The following is a 20,079-nucleotide window of genomic DNA, read 5'->3' on the forward strand; positions in this document are numbered from 1 at the left end:
GGAAAAAATCGGAAACGAGTGGATAACTTTGTTTTCAGGAACTGAGAATGCCTAGTAAATGAGTTTTGTTTAATCTAAATTAAATATAAAATTATTTACCAAAAAACCTAATGATGAAATTGCATTATCATGTAATCTAGTTACATTCAAAGTTATGTTAAAATTTCACTCTTCAAAATGAAGCGAATACAATAAATGAAGATGGTCCTTGATTCAATGTTTATATTCGGTACTATTATACGGCGGTATGATTTCCAACCATTCTTTTTTCTTTTTTGATTTGCAGGTAAACTTGAAATAGTAAAAATAATAATAATAAAAACCTCGTAGTGAATTATTTTACTAACAGAATATCGATAATATGTACACTTCCAAGAACAACACTATCTCAAAATAATCGTTAACAACAATCATCAAAATATACAAACAAACAGACAATCTGAAGAAACCAAAGCAATATTTGGCAAGATTTATGTATAAACTACTTAAATATGTCTAATTACACGAGATATTTGGGCTTTTGTGAGATTTATAGATAGAAAAATAACACGTGGCTGTACAATGTTACATTCGGTCGATCTTCGCTTTTCAAATACCACATCCCGTAATGCTGCAGCGACGAATTTTTATTAATACTTAATTGTTCTCACTGTCAATATTTTTGTCCATTTTATTACAATACATGTGAATAATTCAATAAAACACTTGGAAAAACATTTGTTTTGACATTTAATGTAGTTCCGTTTAACAACCGTATCATGTACCTCATGTACTGCGAAATGGACACGGTTGGCATTTAAGATGACGTTACATATTTTCGATTCCCGTGTTTGACACAGACCAATGTAATGCTATCTCTTTTGGCTTAAGACGGCACGCTAGAGTTAAACAAGACAATAACATGTTTATGTTTTCAATGTCGAAATGCATCATATACATATAACGTCTGATTTATATATGTCAACATAACATGTCCTTTAGTTTCCATAGTCTAAGTTTCATAGGCCAATCGAAGCGCAATTGTCACAGTATTGACATGGCAGAATAGTTTTCAAACAAATTAAATGACATTTCGTCTCTATTTCTGGTTATATACTCGATGACAAATATTTTACGCTGTCGCTAACGAGAATTGTTACAGTAAACTCATGCTAGAGGCATTGAGCAGCGAACATCAAGTCGATATTGAATCAGAAACGCTTCATAGTAACAGCCGTCTGAAACATTTTTTTTATGTAAATATCTAGTCCGACGCTTAGTAACAGTCTCACCCGGTGTTAAGCGGTGATATAAGCGAAAACAATTTATTATTATTATGCAACACTAAGTGTGTTTTCAGCGGATGTACAAAGCCATCAAATGTCGCTGTCGACGAAGATAAGTTCTGAAATAGAAAGAAACATCCGCCATTGCGATGTGTCGCAAACAAACACTATTATCTTTACAATCCCACCTTATTTCACCGACGCGATTGTAAACAAAGAGAGATTTATCTTAACGCATGCGTAGAAGGTTCTGTACCAATAACATGCCGAGTATCTGACTCTGAGTTGAGCTCCACCATTGTTACATTCTTCTATCAAATAGGAATCTCATGCCAAGATCACGTGGTTTTTGACAAAGGACGCGTGTTTCCAGCTCGTATTGAACCAACGTAGTGGATTGCTATCTAACCCTCCTTAGTACAGACTCGATCTCTTGCAACAGAACGCACAATGTTGATGATGGTCGGAACAGCATATTCCGAATGAGTAGATAAATATCTACACGTAGATACAAGGAATGTCATAGAGTGGTTAAAACCACGAAATATTTAGTAAATTATATGTTAATATATTTTTTTTATATAATACCAGGGACGGGACGAACAAGTCGTACGCCTGGTGGTAAGCGACACGCCTATCCATAACAGTTGCAATGCCACTCAGAGTTTTAAATCGCAAATATTTTAAGTGCACTGCCACTGCGGCCGTCACCCTGAGACATAAGTTAACAAATCCCATGTGCCTGTAATTTCACCAGCACCCTTACCCTTCCAAACCGGAATGCAGTAATGCTTAAATCACGGCTTGGCGACAGAAATAGGTAAGGTGGCAGTACTTCCCTAGACGTACTCTTTCATAACGAACTCTACTGCTCTACTAGCTCCCTAGGTGAGTAGGTTTAGCCTGGGATGCAGTAAGGCTATTTCAGAAATTCGAAAAAGTTATCATATCACATATTAATGATGGTTTTAAAAGTCGATCGAATTAATTTTTTTGCCGTACTAATACAGTTCATTTTGCTTGCCTCGAGCGGGAGGACCACTGGCTTTATTTCAGAATTTATTTTTTATAAATGAAATAAAGCTATTTGAAAAATGTATATCGAATACTATACGTGTTCTATTTAAGTAGCTCAGTCGATATAAAATAAATCATTGGTATATGTAAAGTACCTATTGATACAGCGGTTTTCTTGTAAAATTTCGAGGAAATTTTGTGTTTTTTTGTCTACTTGTATCGTGAAAATTTGTAGGAATCATGTTTTCACACCGGATAGCAATCAGTGTACCTATATTTTTTCTAAAGTGATTGATTCATCGCTTTCACTGTTGTGCTGAATCAACCAAAGCCATTTGAGGTTATATAGACACTTAACTACTCTATGTCATTCAAGAGGGGAGGCCAGGAGACCTAAGACACAGGGGGTACCCTAGTTTAGGATCCTGTCTCTCACAATTTAGATTTAAGTGAACCCTGTAACTTTATACCTTAAGTTTCTATGTTTTTGCTGAGAGAAAAATAAAAAATATTATTAAATATTATATTATTATGTCATTCCTTGTATCTATATGTAGATATTTATCTACTCATTTGGAACAGTCTATTCCGCCACTGATGATGACTAAAACCAAACTGCACATGTTTCGAAGACATTCAATGGTGCAGCCCCCAAGGCATATGAGGCAAGCATCGCCCATTTAGCACTATACCTTATTTTCAGGAAATAACAAAGATTCCGAAAAACAAATGACATTGCAGTGAATTGAGGTTAAATGTGAGGCTAAGCAGCTTTAAAACGTGTTACTGCAAAATAAACACAGAATATACCGACATAATGAATCATATTTCGCAAACAATCAAGAGCTTGTTCAAATTACAATTCTAAGAGAAATAAACTGTACTTCCGTATGATATTTCCGTATGAACTCCGACGACCTCCGTAGTGTGGCCTCCTCCGTGGTGTTGCACACCAGTTTTCATGATGTCGGCATCTCTGAGGTCCCGAGTACGATGCCGGCGGGGTCAGTGTAGAAAACTAACTTTTCTATATTACCTCGGGTTTGGGTGTTTGTGGTATTTACCATCGTTATTTCCGATTTCCATAACACAAATACTTTAGCTACTTACTTTGGGATCAGAACAACATATGTGATATTATCTAATATTTATTTATTGTCTATTTGTATGATGATGATAAATTAGTTTAACAAGCACCAAAGCTTAAGAAATTTATAAGGTCACTTTTAAATTTTCAGTCAGTGATTTACGATAAAAATGGCTAACAATAGTTTTCGGTAAAATATAAATGAATTTGGTAGAGTTTTTTTTATAAAGAAATAAGTGCGCATTTGACCTCCATCTCACCTGATGGAAAGTGACGATGAGGTCGAGGATGTAGCATGCACACCTAAATAATGCCTATTCACTCTCGCCTTGAAAAGGTCCAAATTATAGCGTTCGGGGAACAAGTCTGCAGGCAGGGAATTGCACTCCATAGCCGCCTGCCATACAAATGTGGAAGCGAAACGCTTCGTAAGAATCCGGGGAATATCCAAAACATAGGGGTGGAACCCCTGCCTACGTCTTGTCTCCCGATGATGGAAAGTGCAAGGCGGAATCAAATTATGCAATTCCATCGCACAGACTCCGTGATATATCCTGTAGAATACCGATAAGCTAGCAACACTACGGCGGTGTTCAACGCTCTGCAGCTTCGTATCTACTAATTCCGAGTCACCTATAAGCCTCTCAGCACGTTTGTCTATTGAATCTAAAGTAGCCAGTTGGTAGCAGAGCCATCCCATAAGTGACAGCAGTACTCCATACACGACCGGACTTGTGCATGGTACAGCTGAAGCAACTGTCCCGGTAGCTTCTTGGCTGCATTTTTGGCCATGGATTCAATGTATCTGCCGAAGTATTTAGTCGGTAAGATTTTTCAAAGTTATTTCCACATAAGTTATCGGTAGCTTTGTAAATAACGCAGTAACATTCATAATTTGAATAAGCTCATCTTTAATTTACTCTCGGAGCTTTTATTACTACCGAATATTAATAGACATAAAATAAGCTGCTGAGTATGGACCTCCTCTTACAATGGGAGGACTGGGGCTGTAGATACCACTCAACCGGGCCCATTGCGGATTGAGATTGAAATTGCTTTGCAGATGTGTTCAGGTTTCCTCACTATATTATTCTTCACCGAAAAGCTCATGGTAAATTTCAAATTCGCACATAAATTCTGAGTAACTCAGAGGTATTCGAACCTACGACTCTCTGCTTACTGCCTAAGGTGGTAGGTCAAACCATTAGGCTACCACGGTTTATTTTTAATATAGATAGACAGATAGACAGATAAACAATTTATTCACTGATATTACACAAATACAGATTCAGCATAAAAGAAAAAACAAAACATGATTGTCATAGCAGTGAAACGGCGCTGCCTCAGCATATGCCAAAGTTACTTAAGGCGCTAGTTTTCAGTCAGGACCAACGAGCGGGATTAAGTTATTTGAAAGCAAAAATATAACGTTTATGCGTAAAGTTATATAATATTGAATTTTATTTTTAACTGACTTCAATAAAAGGGTGAAATTCTCAATACGACTGTATTTTTTTTGTGTATATGCGACGTTATTACTCCGGTATTTGTGAACCGATTTTGATGATTCCTATTTTGTTGGAAAGAGGGTACCTCAGCATCAGTCCCATTTAAATTTGAATAAAATATTCCACCTCTAAGGATGGCAAATTAGGGAATGAATCTGGTTTGTTGAATTTCAACCCCTTTCCGCTAACCGTTTTCAATGAAACTTTGCAAAAGACGTTTGTTTTTTTTTTATTAAAAAAAGTATAATTATAATAAGATTAATATATTTTTTATTTTCTCTTACATCACATAGGTACATAGCAACAGTATATGTTATTTTTTCTTTTTTTTTGTATCCCGACATTTGTGAACCATCTTTTTTTGTTGGAAAGAGGGTACCCCAGAAGCGGTCCAATTTCAATTTGAAGAAAACATTGTACTTCTAAGGGTGGCAAACTAGGGGATGATTTTGATATCGGTTTTTTTTAGTAGTCTGTACTGTTGTGAGAGACAAGAGCCTAAACTAGGATACCCTGTGTCTTATGTCTCCTGTTCCCCCTCTTGATTGTACAGTTTATTTACTCTAATTAAATTGTAACTAAATTACACTACTTTAAATCACTTCTTACAAATTATAATTTATTATAATATCTAATTCTTCTCCACAGGTTTCCTGGTAGATTTGATTTCGCCAACAGTAACCTCCGGCTTCACGTCAGCTACAGTAGTGATAATAGTCGCGTCGCAGATCAAGGGTCTTTTAGGCATCAGCTTCGTAGCCGAAAACGTGTTTGACAATTTGCGGCACGTCTATGAGAATTTACATGAAACACAGCTCGGAGATTGTATGCTAGGTGCTGTGTGCTGTACTATACTACTATTGCTTCGGGTGAGACAATTTTACGTTTAATTCATTGACTTACAATTATATGGACGTCGGGTCCGCGCTAAAAAGTGTCCGAACTTATAGGGCGTTAAAATCGTATACAGAGCGTCATTCACGCTTTAGTCTTCGTTTGTTCGACTGACAGCGAAGCAAGCAAAATTAGACATTAGACAGTGACATGCGATGACATTACAATTTAAATTCAACGTTTTAGCTTTTTCATATTCCTTTACAATAGGTTGACTTGGGACATTTTTTTCGTGGTTTGTGTGTTAGACCCGTCGTCCATTTATTTGTGAGTCAATGGTTTAATTATATTTTGTTTACATTTTTGTTTTTAACCGACTTGAAAAAAGGCGGAGGTTCTCAATTCGACGGTGTTTTTTTTGTGTATTACGCGACTACATTTATGAACCGACTATAATGATTCTTATTTGTTTTTTTTTTATAATACAACATCGAGTATGTAATCAGAAATAGAGACGAAGTAAGGGCCATACATTATTGGTAACTCGTCAGTGATAGGTACATCACTTATAAATATCAACTCTCCTTTGCACTGAAATATAGACAGCGCCAATAACTGACCTGTGTGTACGTCTCCGTATATACCAAAAATATTCTGTATTTATTGCAATAAAGATAATATCTCTAACAGTGGCGTGCTGTTCCATTCGGTGGTGTGGGGAAACAACAAAACATCTAATTACAAAACAAACGGAATCATATTTCATCGGTAATTAAATACGTAACTTTGCAATTTTCACGACGACACTCGTCAATTGTCTCGGATTCGGGCTGGCCAATCGGAACGCAGTTGTCACAGTAATGATATGGCAGAATAGTTTTCAAACCAATTAAATGACATTGCGTCTCTATTTCTGGTTACATACTCGACGTAATACCAAGTAATGAGACCAACAAGTCGTGTCTGGTGGTAAGCGACACGCCTATCAATAGTAGCTCCACGCAGAGCTTTAAATCGCAAAGATCTGAGGGGCACTGCCACTACGCCCGTCACTCTGAGACATAAATTAACAAGTCCAATGTGCCTGTAATTTCATCAGCACCCTTACCCTTCCAAACCGGAACGCAGTAATGCTGATATTACACTTTGGGAATCATCGGTCTTCAACCGAATAGTAAGCATTTTCTTAGCTTTCTATTATTTAACGAAACCCGTATGTATTACAGAAACTTAAGGACGTCCCAGTGAATCCGAAGCGCGCCAGCCTGAAGAAGACGCTTTGGCTGATCTCGATCAGTCGTAACGCGATGGTGGTAACTGCAGCTTCCGTGCTAGCTTTCTGCACTTTCGACCCTGTCACTAACACGCATCCCTGGTTCAAACTCTCTGGTAACATATTTGTTAACGTTTATCTCAATATAAGGGCACGTTCAAATTAACCGCTGTTAGAAGCTCTGCAACCGCGCGGCGGCCGCGCGACTGTCGCGCTGCTGAAGTGCGACCAAATTTTTAGTAATGTGTTATCTTTCGACTCAGTTACGCGATGGATTCTGACAAAGAAACATTATTTTTACCTAGTTCTTGGGGCACACACTTCACGTATAGGTATTAAAAATGACACACCTGCTATGTTTTTTTTCAGGTGTAGTTTCAGTTTCAAAATTAAATGATTATCACTAGTATCAGGTTTCTTACTACGGTATGACTTCTTTTTATTTTCCCGATATTTCGGAACGGTTGCACGCTCCTTGGTCACGGGTTGACTGGACGGCGGCAGATGACAGCTTTAAGAGCAGACATATCTGTCTACCCTCTTGCGCTGTCGTCGACTACCTTCATCGCGATTTGTTGTGGCGTTACCATTGTCACTCACTTTTTTCACACAAACCACACTCACTGTATCCACACGCGAAACTGAACTCGAGGTGTTTTTGTTTTTATTACTGCACGCACCAAGTACCGGATTCAATGCACTGGACAGTTTAAAACCATCATCACGGTTAAATGTTTTGTACTTCGTGATCTCGATGGCTTCTCGTACCAACCGTGGTATGTACTGAAAAATAAAAAGAAGTCATACCGTGGTAAGAAACCTGATACTAGTGATAATCATTTAGTGAATAACCACGAAAGTCTTATAGTTTCAAAATTGTCACAGGTATGGGCTTAGAATAATAACGCATAGAATGATAGTTTCATAAAAAACGAACTGTCACAAGTGAGGCAAAAATCAAATTCATGTAGGCGTAAGCAACTTGTATTTACGCTCGTCGGCACGCACACAAATATACAAATAATGATGCCATGGAATAACATTTCCCTCAAAAGTGGGGAAATTGTATGTTGTGTTATAATTTAACTCATCGTTAAGTTAGAGGTGCCTACAGATTTGCTCGATTTTGTCGATCGTTACTGTTGATCGACAACGTCAAGTGACAGGAATTTTCAAAAATTTATTTTTGGTAATCCTTATGGAAATGGCATTTATATTTGAATACACGAAGGCGGACACGACTTTTCTCATTTCTAAATCCAAGATGGCGGACACGTCTTTTCGAATAAATGCAATATGGGAATCGTTTTCGAGGTATTCGAGGTGCTCATCACGAATATGGCATTTATTTCTAAATCCAAGATGGCGGACACGACTTTTGAAATAAATGCAATATGGGTATCATTTTCGAGGTATTTGGGGGTGCTCATTACGAATATGGCACTCATTTCTAAATCCAAGATGGCGGGCACGATTTTTCATATAATGGCAAGTTGGGGATCGTTTTCGAGGTATTTGGGGGTGCTCATTAGGAATATAGCACTTATTTCTAAATCCAAGATGGCGGACATGACTTTTCAAATAATAGCAAGTTGGGTGTCGTTTTCGAGGTATTTGGGAGTGCTCATTAAGAACATGGCACTAATTTCTAAATCCAAGATGGCGGGCATGATTTTTCGAATAATGGCAAGTTGGGTGTCGTTTTCAAGTTATTAGGGGCTGCTCATTCCGAATATAGCACATATTTCTAAATCCAAGATGGCAAAGAATTAGAAGAGGAAGAATTAGAAGTCTTGTCCTCCATTTTGTATTCAGATATACATGCCATTTTCTTATGGTTTACCAAAAATACATTTTTGACAATTGTTGTCAACCATCTTGGATTTAGAAATTAATGCTACATTCGTAATAAGCACTCTAAAACTCCTCAAAAACGTCTATAATTCGCAATCGTTACTGTCAATCGACAATGTCGAGCAAATCTGGCACGAATAGGCACCTTATTAAATACTACCCAATTCTTATTTAACTCATATATGAACAAAAACCTACAAGCGAGTTTAAGTGCGACTATCGAATTTGAATATATAAATAGCCTGATATTATCTGTGGGTATGTTTACATGAAAAGTACACGATAACAATTAAGAACCTGAACCTGAAAGTTATTTATACACGATTTTGGAGAACTGACGATGACTTTTTAGTCAGTGTTAGTTTCCTGAAATAATTTTAGTTAAGAACTGTTGAGTCTGGGCAAGATAATTTTTTTAAATGAGTGTATGATGAACAAGAATAATGATTTTTCACATGAAACTAATGAAGGCAAATACTAAATATATTTCGTAAAAATAGCTAACGTAAATTCCCTACAATGTTCTTACGGCGGTGTACATTTGTAGAAATTATGCAACCGTCGCGATATTGCCTATTCTCAAAAAAATACGTAATATAATTATTTTGAAACAGAATAGCAAAATGGGGAGAAAAAACCCGTTACTTTGCAACATTTCCGTATCTTGTTGCAACGAAATTAATTTTCTGTTTTAGTGAATATTTACATAAAAATACAAGTTGAAACGCGTTACTTCCTTGTGGAATGTGATGTTAGTGTCTATTTTATATTTGTCTGATCTATTTTTAAACCCAATTACCGCACATTTCGTCATTTTTAGCAAAAATTTTTGAGCTGCTCGCGGTGCAACTTGACCTTGAGCACTGACAGCCCGCTCGCTCGTGTAAGCCCATAGGGCGTCCTACAATTTGCCTCACTTAGCGTGTGCGGGCTAAGTTTCTATGCGTTATTATTCTAAGGGTATGGGCCTTCTTTATCGAGTCGATTGGAATAACTGGCGGAACTGCTATCCAATATTGCAGGGTGTTGTTTTACATTCTCTATAAATTTAACGCGGCGCGACTTTTAGAAATATACCCCATAATTATCATAAGTAAATCTGGCAAGGGACAAAAAGGCATTGTATTGGACTGTATCAATGGATTCGGGTGGGTGCTAACAAGGAGTTAGCAAGGCCAAAGCAAATTTACTTGTAGTTTATTATAGTCAAGAAAAGACGCCAAAAACAATCACATTTAAATTTAGAATTTAAATATAAAACTAAAACGATTCGCTACAGGTATTATTGAAAGAATAAATGAATAAATGAAAATGAACTATTACAATGGCAACACAGGATTAACGCGATAATTCTCATTAAATTTATCAATAAAATTATAATTATTATATCGAAGCCTGAATAACATTTAAATATACTACATATCCCAATAAAATAAGAAGAATAACATCAAAAGCAGGAAAAAATAGCGCACAATAACCTCGTCAACAATCATGACAATAAAGTTACAAAATCATATTTTCTTGAATAGATCTTTCCACACACGTAGTGGTCTAACATTTTGTTTAGACAACTAAATGCCATTGTCATATTTAATTGCTATCATGAACTAACTTACATTGTAACGACTTATCTATCTTGTCTTTGTTTGAGTAGCTTTTAACACACTTACCTAGTTTACAATTGTTGAATTAATGAATGAATTAAATAATCTATAAAAATTACAATGAAACCACATGTTATTAGGACGAAGCAATGTACAACAGGCTACTACATTACGTTGGTAACTAAGTAAAGTAAGTAAAGTTTAACTAGCAGTAGAGCTCCTTGTGAGAGAATTCGTCCTGGGAAGTACTGCCACCTTACCTATTTCTGCCGCCAAACAGTAATGTCAGCATTACTGTGTTCCGTGTTTGAAGGGTAAGGGTGCTGGTGAAATTACTGGCACATGGGACTTGTCAACTTATGTCTCAGGGTGACGGGCTTAGTGGCAGTGCCCCTCAGATCTTAGCGATTTAAAGCTCTGAGTGGCAATGCAACTGTTATATATGGACAGGCGTGTAGCTTACCATCAGGCGCACGACGCCTATCTCTAGCAGTTGCAGTACCACTCAGAGCTTTAAATCGTAAAGACCTGAAGGCGCTGCTACCGCGCCTGTCGCCCTGAGACATAAGTTGATAACAAAGTCTTGTATACATATGCTGACGTAACGTTTCATCCCTCCGTGTGTGTGTGCGTGAGACAGTCATTGCGCGTCGCGCGTCCGATCCGAACGATTCTTGCAATATTCCTCGTCATAAGTAATTCTGTGTAAGCCTTAGTTAATTCTGTCGACCCTCATGAAGGATGAGTTTTGACCGAAGGGTATCAATATACCGTAGTTTCCGAAGCCGGCTGCTGGACACCCACGTTGCGTTACACGTCGCAGACAATATGTGTAAATAATAATTGTTCATTAGTGTTTTATTATATTATTATGTGTGTAGTGTTAGTCTATAAGTTATGTATTTATGGGTTTTTGTAATCTGATTATAAATAACTAAAAATAATCGCATAATTTCCGATTTAGGTAAGTACTTATACCGTATGAAACGAATGACTATGTATAACAATAAAGTGAGTTTGAGTGCCTTTGAGGGTCTTGAGTGCCTTTTAGTGCCCGCGAATGCCTTTTCAGCCTTTTAGCGACCTTTGAGTGCCCGCGAGTGCCTTTTAGTGACGATGAGTGCCTTTTAGTTCCTTTGAGTACGTTTGAGTGCCTTTGAGGGTCTTAAGTGCCTTTTAGTACCCACGAGTGTCTTTGAGTGATGTTGAGTGCCTTTGAGTGACACGCATTCAAAGGCATTAAAACGCACTCACGGGCTCTAAAACTGTAAGGCACTCAAGACACCAAAGGCACCCAAACGTACTCAAAGGCACTCCACGTCACTCAAAGGCACTCGCGGGCACTAAAAGGCACTCAAATGCACTCAAGACACTCAAACACACTCAAAGGCGCTCAAACGCACTCATAGGCACTCCTGGCTCTCACGGGCTCTCAGACGCACTCGCACGCACGTCTTGCTACTTCGTCTACATCTCTAGTGGAATCGCAGTCTAACCGAATCTTAGATGTTACATTACAGGCGAATGCTCGTCGGTGAAGGAGGTAGTTTGTAAATGTTCGCAGGCGAATGCTCGCCGGTGCGGGAGGTAGTATGAAATGTAATGCTCGCAAATGAATCTAGAATGTTACATTGATACAAGTTGAAGTGGCATGGCACATAGCTCGTAGAATTGACGGCCGTTGTGGCAGAAACGTTCTTGAATGGAGACCACTAACCGGAAGACGTTTAGATGGACGGATGACCTGCGGCAGATAACCGATGGACGCACGTCGCATCCGACCGGCTAGTCTGGTAATCTTTGGGGGAGGCCTATGTTCAGCAGTGGACGTCTTCCGGCTGATATAATGATGATGAACTAAAATGTCATAAAAGACAAGGACGGACGTATGCAGCCACAATGCATTAGATATACAATAAATAATTTCCAAATTCTAAAAATACTGCAGAATTTAAATTCACAAAAAAAATTTGTAAAACATAGTTAAATTGCACATGTTTAGTTTTTCTATGCTTCATCATGCTTGACGTAAAACACAATAGGGCGATAAACTGTTTACGAGCAATTGTGATGACAAAGATGTTTTGTGACAGGCCGCGTGGAGCCAGGCCTGCCGAGTGTGGCCGCGCCGCCGTTCAGCGTGGCCAGCGAAAATGGCACCGTGAGTTTCGTCGAAATGGCTGGCCGACTGGGCTTCGGCGTGCTCATGACACCCATCATCATGGTGTTGGCCAACATCGCTATCGCCAAAGCGTTCTGTAAGTATCCATTCTCTTCTGTCGATGAAATATCCGTGTAAGACTTATCATCTTACTCAGCTTTGAAAAGCAAACAATCTCCATTACCGTGGAGGAAAAGGAAGAGGTACCCAAATCAGTTGTATTTTTTTTGTATGTATGTTACGCGATAACTCGGACTTGTGAACCGATTGATTGATGATTCTTTGTTTGATGGAAAAACGGTACCTCAGTATTGGTCCCATTTAAACTTAAAGAAGATATCCGACCTCTGAAGGTGGCCAACTAGGGGATACATCCAGTTTCGCGCACTTTCCGATAATCGATTTGAAGAAAACCTGGCAAATAAATGTTACGACTGTTGAAATCTGTGTTTTTTTTATAAAAAAAAATCGAGTATTAATCTGCCTAACTCGTTGATAAGTGGAATTAGACTGACTCGACCTACGGCTGAATATGTGAAATGCTGGTTGCACGCACGCAAGCACGAACTGCGTACGCACACAGACACGGACATGGACACGGACACAGAAACGGACGCACTCACCCACACACGCACACATTAATAATAATGTATTGATACACATGTTATCATTAATTATTATTATTTTGAATTTTTAAGTGAACGGGCAAACTTTTTGCTTTGGGCACTGCTTTTTGTATTTATACTGAAAGAGACTCTCCACAGAAATCCAACTGCAATAATAACCGTAATAATAGTGAACAACCAGTTCGCTATTATTACATTATTTGATTAAATTAGGTATGTGATTAAGTTATATTGCAATAGTGAAATAAACTCTATTTATATAGTTGTAATGGTCGTATGGTCATAGCCGTGAATCGAGTGGACGCGACGCAGGAGATGGTGACGCTGGGCCTCTGCAACATGGCGGGCTCGCTGTTCCGCGCTATGCCCACTTGCGGCGCCTTCACGCGCTCAGCCGTCTCGCACTCCAGCGGCGTACGTACGCCGCTCGCTGGTCTCTACTCGGGTACTTATAGCACTTTATTATGCAGCGCAATAATTACGCCAAGTTATTCTATTTTCACACACTTTTCTTTTGCCACGTGTCATTTGTTTGTTTATTATTAGAATTACTTTTCTTCTTCTTTCTTTTAAAATGTTATACCGATGGTACTGGTTTATTACCAGTTGCATATTTAAAACTGGTAGTCTTGCTGAAGAAGAACAAAAGCACCATATCCAAAAGGGAGAAGATTTTGATGACAACCAACATAACGTCTGCTTAAAGTTAAAACCACATAAGTGACATTCTACAAATCCACAAAAAATCTCCAAATTGTGTACCTGTTGTAAGAAAATCACCATTTTTCTGCTAATATAACCACTTATTGAGATTATAGATTTCTTGTTATTGAGTTTCACCTGCAGAGATAGTGATTTTCTTACCGTAGCTATATAAAGACTTTTTGTAGAAAATGTTACTATGTGGTTTTTACCTTTAAACAGACGATAATTGACATTTCAACTACATATAATGTTAAGGTATATTACTACTTGTGACTAGTGTCGGGTCAGGGAAAAATCTCCATTTTGAGAAATAAATATTTTTCTGAATATTTTTCCACATTTCACAGTAATTGACACCTGTTGAAAAGTTGAAGATACTGAACGAAAACGATGGAGCCATTATAAAGAATTTTTTACTCACGATTCCCTTTTTTCGCTGTTGTCCAATGATTTTAAATCTCGTTTCTCTCTACCTTGCTTTTAGCTATACAATTTTATTTTATAATTCACGCTAAATAAAACTAAAAAAAATATATCGAGTTCTTAGGTTTTCGCGATTGTTATAACTATTTTTCCGGATTGTTAAACTATTTTTCCGGATTTAAATCGCGTATATTTGTTTTTTCAAACAAACCGACGTTTCGGGCCCTTTACAGGTCCCATGGTCACGGTTGACAGTCAACAACGAAACGAAACGAAAACGAAAAGAAAAAACGAAAGTTTCATTCCTATAAAAAAATATTTCTAAACGAAGAACATAATATGAAATGACCCTTTGAATTATATTTTTCAAATTTTTTTAATTTTTCAGTAATTTTTCCGAAAAAAATTCCACTGAAAATTCCAATTCCACATTTGAAATTTGTCGGAAAATTACTAAACAATATTCGTGACCTAAAAATTACCTGTTGTGCCGTACCCCCAGTGGGCGGGCCTTTAGTCATTTTTCTCAGGGAAATCTACCTTAAGAATGAGTAGTGTTTGGTTTTTTCGACGATTTCAATGGTAATTGTTTAATTATCGCATGGAGTTATTTGTATACTAACGGTATGTTGCTGTTGTGTTACAGGATTGATCGCATTGTTGGCGCTGGCGTTCATGACCAAATACTTCTATTTCATCCCGCGCGCCTGCCTGTCTTCTGTGCTCATCTGCGCTGTCATCTTCATGGTAATATTACCTTCTGTTCGCTACCTTTTTTACAGCAATGGTAACCTAGTAGGAGTGTGGTTGCTTTTCAGTTGAAAGCTCGACGGCTTGAATCTCCAATTTTAATTATAATACCAAGTGAAGGACAAGTCGTGCCTAGTGGTAAGCGACACGCCTATCCATAACAGTTGCAGTGCCATTCAGAGCTTGGGTCGCAAAGATCTTAGGGGCACTGCCACCCTGAGACATAAGTTGACTAGTCCCATATGTGTCTGTAATTTCACCAACACCCTTACTGCTCACGTTACTGCTTGGCGGCAGAAATAGCTAAGGTGGCAGTACTTCCCTGGACGAACTCTTTCACAAGGAGCTCTACTAGTCTTTTTCTATAATGCTTGCCATCGTGGTCAAAAGATTGTGCTTCACTCACTGATTGTTGCCCAGGGTGTACCGCACGTAATAGAAAGGGATGGTACGTCGCTAGGTGAGGCTCCATTCATGGACCACTTGTCTAGTGATATTTCTCACTAACGGTGAATGAACATATCGTCATGAAACTTGCATGTCGAAGAAGGTTCACCACCTTTGGATAATGTGTGCAGTCTCCAACCCGTATTGAGCCGGTGTGACGGAGCTAAACTCTCTCCTTAGGCTCAATTTACATTGTGGCGGAGTGGAATGGCAGCGCGTGCGGTCTCTGGAGTACTCGAGCATTCGCGAGCTTTCTCGCTACTGTGACTTGAGGCTATTGTATTTCGTTGACGTTTGACGTCACACAGCGTCTGCCAGCACTATCTCGTCGTTGTCGGCAGCTGCGAAATTTTCGCGAATACGTGTTCATTCTCGACGCGAGACGTGATTTTTCGGCTCGTATCTAGTTTTTACGTTACACAATTGACCAAAAAGTTCGTTATTACGCTATATACAATATCGTTACAAAAATTAGCTTCCATTCCGTTCCGCCGCAATATAAATTGACCCTTACGGCGAAGATTTGTAGCATATTGTGGTGCTCCCTTTATCATAACAAACGCGCTTTCATTTCGGTAATTTTTTAACTAAATAAGATATTAAAAAACCGATTACGAGGGGTTGTAGATCTTGTTTTGCTGACCCCAGATATATTAATAACTCAATTTTGCTAAAAATGTCGATTACGTTAGTTACGATGAGGAGGGCAGGATGAATGATTGCATCGGAGTAAAGCCCCACAGAGTGATAGTTACAAGTATTATACAGATATGTTAACGACTGTGTAGTTTTTATTGTTAACTATCCTATTTGATGAATAAATAAATTTACTTGGCGCTGTTATTGAGTAATTTTGTCAGTATTAAACATCCGGTATCCGGCCGGATATTATTCAACTGTCCGGTATCCGGCCGGATGCCGATAGTTACCGGATATCGTGTCCGCCCAGTTCGACGCGGCGATCGTGTCGCGGCTGTGGCGCGGCGCGCGCGGCGAGCTGGCCGTGCTGGCGCTGACGTTCGCGGTGGGCGTGGCGCTGAGCGTGGAGCTGGCGCTGCTGGCGGGCGCGCTGGCCGGCCTGGCGCGGCTGCTGCGCCGGCTCATGCGCCCGCGCATGCACCTCTACGCGCACAAGGTGCGGCCGATTTTATTTCCCGTGCGGTAAAATCACGCTTGTAAGAAACTGAGTCTAATAGCATTAAAAAAAATAGTCAATTTTATTAATTTTGTACGAAAAATATTTTACGAAATTTGACCAACTTTGGCTGTCCCGATTTTTTCGTCCCGTACAATGAAATGATCCCTTCATGAAACTGAGTCGATTAGCGCTAAAAAAAAGTGATAAATTTTATTCATTTTTCTGGACAACTCACGCCTCACCAAGTCATTGACTATACTAAAATTGTTTTCATAAACAGACTTAATGGTTAGGAAATGAAACTATTTTACCGGATTTAAATCACGTATATTTGTTTTTCCAAACAAATCGACGTCGTCAGCCGTGACCATGAGACCTGTAAAGGGCCCGAAACGTCAGTTCGTTTGAAATACTGTTTAATATGTATAATAATGTTTGAAATACGCGATTTAAATCCGGAAAAATAGTTTCATTTCCTATGTGTAACAATCGCGAAAACCTAAGAACTCGATATAGACTTAATGGTTCCTAAAACAGTTTTCTTGTACCTTTTATAATTTCGGTTTTACCCATACAGTCCCATTTAAAAAACACTCAGTATATTGATGTCAGTGTCAAAAAAATCACATTTGATAAAATATATAATATGTTTGACTACAGTACCAGCACGCTATGATGGCCGTTTTGACGATTCATAACTATGCTACGTTGAAGGAACTAATTGTTATACATTGTGTCAATAGTTATATTAAAACTTTTTAATCAGCTACCCCTTGCAATAGTAGTTATAAATCTAAAAAGTTATAAATGCGACTCTCATTTTATTATATTTTTCGATAATGAATTGAGATTTGACCTCACTATTGTAATCTGTGAAAACGGCCATCATAGCGTGCCGGTACTGTAATATGAAGTATGTATTGAGTGTGTTCCGCAGTCCGCAGTGGGCGAAGTGGCGCGCGTGGTGCCGACGCTGGCTCTGGTGTACATGAACGCGGAGCACGCGGCGGCGCGACTGGCGGCGGCGGCGGCTCGCGTTCGGCCGCGGCCGGTGCTGCTCGACTGCTCCCGGCTGTCGCTGATCGACGATGCTGCTGTGCTGGTACCTACGCACTTACTTTAGACCATAGCTTCCCAAACTTTACGGCAAGATAAAAAATATCAACGCCCACCACCCTAAAAAATAATTGAAAACTCTTTTTTTTATAATATTAAGTGACGGCACGAACAAGTCGTGCACCTGTTGGTAAGCTATACGTGTCATAGCAGCTCCAATGTCACTCAGAGCTTTAAACCCCGAGACATAAGTTGACAAATCCCATGTGCCTGTAATATCACCAGCACCCTTACCCATAAGGTATTGTTTTATATGGGTCATGTGGCCAGAACGAAATAAATAAATAAAATAAGTGATTTACCACCAGGCGCACGACTTGTTGCTCCCGTCACTTAGTACGATAATTATTAAAATCGGTTACCGAAAAGCGCGCGCAGCCGGATTCATCCCTTAGTTTGCCATCCGAGATCTTCAAATTTAAATGGAACCAATATTGTACACTCTTTCCAACAAAAAAATAATCATCAAAATACACAAATGTCGTTGAGTTATCGCGTACCATACATACAAAAGAAAAAAATACATTCGAATTGAGAACCTCCTCCTGTTTTTCAAGTCGGTTAAGAAATAGTTTTTTAGATAGATTTTTTTTTATAGTATCAAGTGACGGGACGAACAAGTCGTGTACTTGATGGTAAGCTACACGCCTGTCCTTAGCATTTGCAACTGGCAAAGTTGTGCCACTCAGAGCTTTAAATCGCAAAGATCTGATGGCAAAGTTGACAAGTCCCATTTGCCTGTAATTTCACCATTTATTTATATGCTTGCTTATTTCGACGCTTCTTACGTAAAGTATCGTATGTCGAAATTGCCAAGTTTGCAGGGAGTGTTTTAAAGTTCTCCGTTTCATTTGGCAAAGCTTGTTACTCACATAGAGTGATCATCTAATAGATCATCTAACCGATATCTAGGATTTTATGATACTCAACGTGTGTTACGAGATTTGCCGAATAAAAGTGAGAAATCTAAAGTCACGTGTTATGTTTATTTCAGTGAATTTAGAACTTTAAAAGGCTCCCCTGTAAACTTGGCAATTTTGACATACGATACTTTACGTGGGAGGCGTCGATTTATTTATATCATTTATATGCTTTGTGCAGGTACTACAGCGCAGTATAAAGAAGTTCAAAGAGGCCGATCAACACCTGATCCTATACAATGCGAGCTCCGAGGTAGTACGGCGTTTGGAGGGCATACCGGACGTCGATAAAACCGCGTTACGGGCTTCTACCATTTCCGATGCATTGGCCTGCGTGATGCCTGCAACGGCATCTACAGCTGTGTTTGATACCGCACCTCTTCTCCCTTAACTACTTTACACCACAACCACGCACTAAAGTACCTATATCAAACGTAATAAACAAAATAGACACTCACTGTTCGATATTACATTATTATGGCGGAAATTTGAAATGTCGCATACGACAAAATGTTCCTTTTAACAAAATGACATTCTCTTATGACATTTCAAATTTCCACTCTAGATTTAAAGGTTATGTATTGAATTTTAAAATGTCGTAAGTGACATTTTGACGTACGGGAAAATGTCCCTTAGAAGTATATGTATGAAAATGGCAAGGTCAATGTTTCATTGACCAATTTTGCTTTAGTAATTAAGACGTACAGGTGTTAAATACGTTTTTCACAAAAGTAGTTCAACTACATTTAGTCAATACTGCTTTAACTACGGTCTACTTGTAAGTACATGTTAGTTTATTAGTAAGAAGTTGAAGAATACTTTGTAACAACACTGTTTCATAATTTGTTACAACTGGCTTAGTTACAACTGATTTAGTTAGCAATATTAATTGATTCCGTCTGGATACCCCATAAATATTCAGTGCAAAACAGTAATGTTTCCTATTAATTTATCAGTATTTTGTTGTTATTAAGCATTGATTTCAAATAAAATAATTTATAGTTTAATTTGTAAATAGAGAAAGTACCTATAGGTACAAGTTTATTGTAGAACCATCTAGTCTAGGTACTATAAATTATCATGCCCCCGTAGCATATCCATGCTTGATATGCTACGGGGCGCGTATATGCGTATCCACGCATGATAGTCGCGACACGTGCGATAAAATTGTAATAAGCGCGCGCTATTGGCTGTCTCAATCAGATCTAATTTAGATAGCCAATAGCGTGCGCAATTTTATCGCGCGCGTCGCGACTGTCAAACGTAGCTATGCTACGGGGGATGGTGTACATATTTTGTTCTATAAAAGTAAACGAGAAACAAAGAATGTAGTTTTATTGCTAGCCGTATT

General features: G+C 38.6%; 1 protein-coding gene across 1 annotated transcript in view; it reads left to right on the top strand.

Moving 5' to 3' along the window:
- Positions 1 to 19,950, top strand: part of LOC113233854 (sodium-independent sulfate anion transporter) — a 31,943-nt gene extending 11,993 nt beyond the window's left edge. Inside the window, exons 3-10 of the mRNA XM_026469075.1 lie at positions 5,526 to 5,746; positions 6,938 to 7,100; positions 12,536 to 12,700; positions 13,516 to 13,674; positions 15,004 to 15,104; positions 16,504 to 16,689; positions 17,630 to 17,794; positions 18,910 to 19,950. Coding sequence (XP_026324860.1) covers positions 5,526 to 5,746; positions 6,938 to 7,100; positions 12,536 to 12,700; positions 13,516 to 13,674; positions 15,004 to 15,104; positions 16,504 to 16,689; positions 17,630 to 17,794; positions 18,910 to 19,119 — 1,370 coding nt within the window. The 3' untranslated portion in view covers positions 19,120 to 19,950. The remainder of the gene's footprint in view (positions 1 to 5,525; positions 5,747 to 6,937; positions 7,101 to 12,535; positions 12,701 to 13,515; positions 13,675 to 15,003; positions 15,105 to 16,503; positions 16,690 to 17,629; positions 17,795 to 18,909) is intronic.
- Positions 19,951 to 20,079: the final 129 nt, after the last annotated feature.

The sequence above is a fragment of the Hyposmocoma kahamanoa genome, unplaced genomic scaffold (assembly GCF_003589595.1).
Source record: "Hyposmocoma kahamanoa isolate Upper Pololo Valley unplaced genomic scaffold, ASM358959v1 80, whole genome shotgun sequence".
NCBI classification, from domain to species: domain Eukaryota; kingdom Metazoa; phylum Arthropoda; class Insecta; order Lepidoptera; family Cosmopterigidae; genus Hyposmocoma; species Hyposmocoma kahamanoa.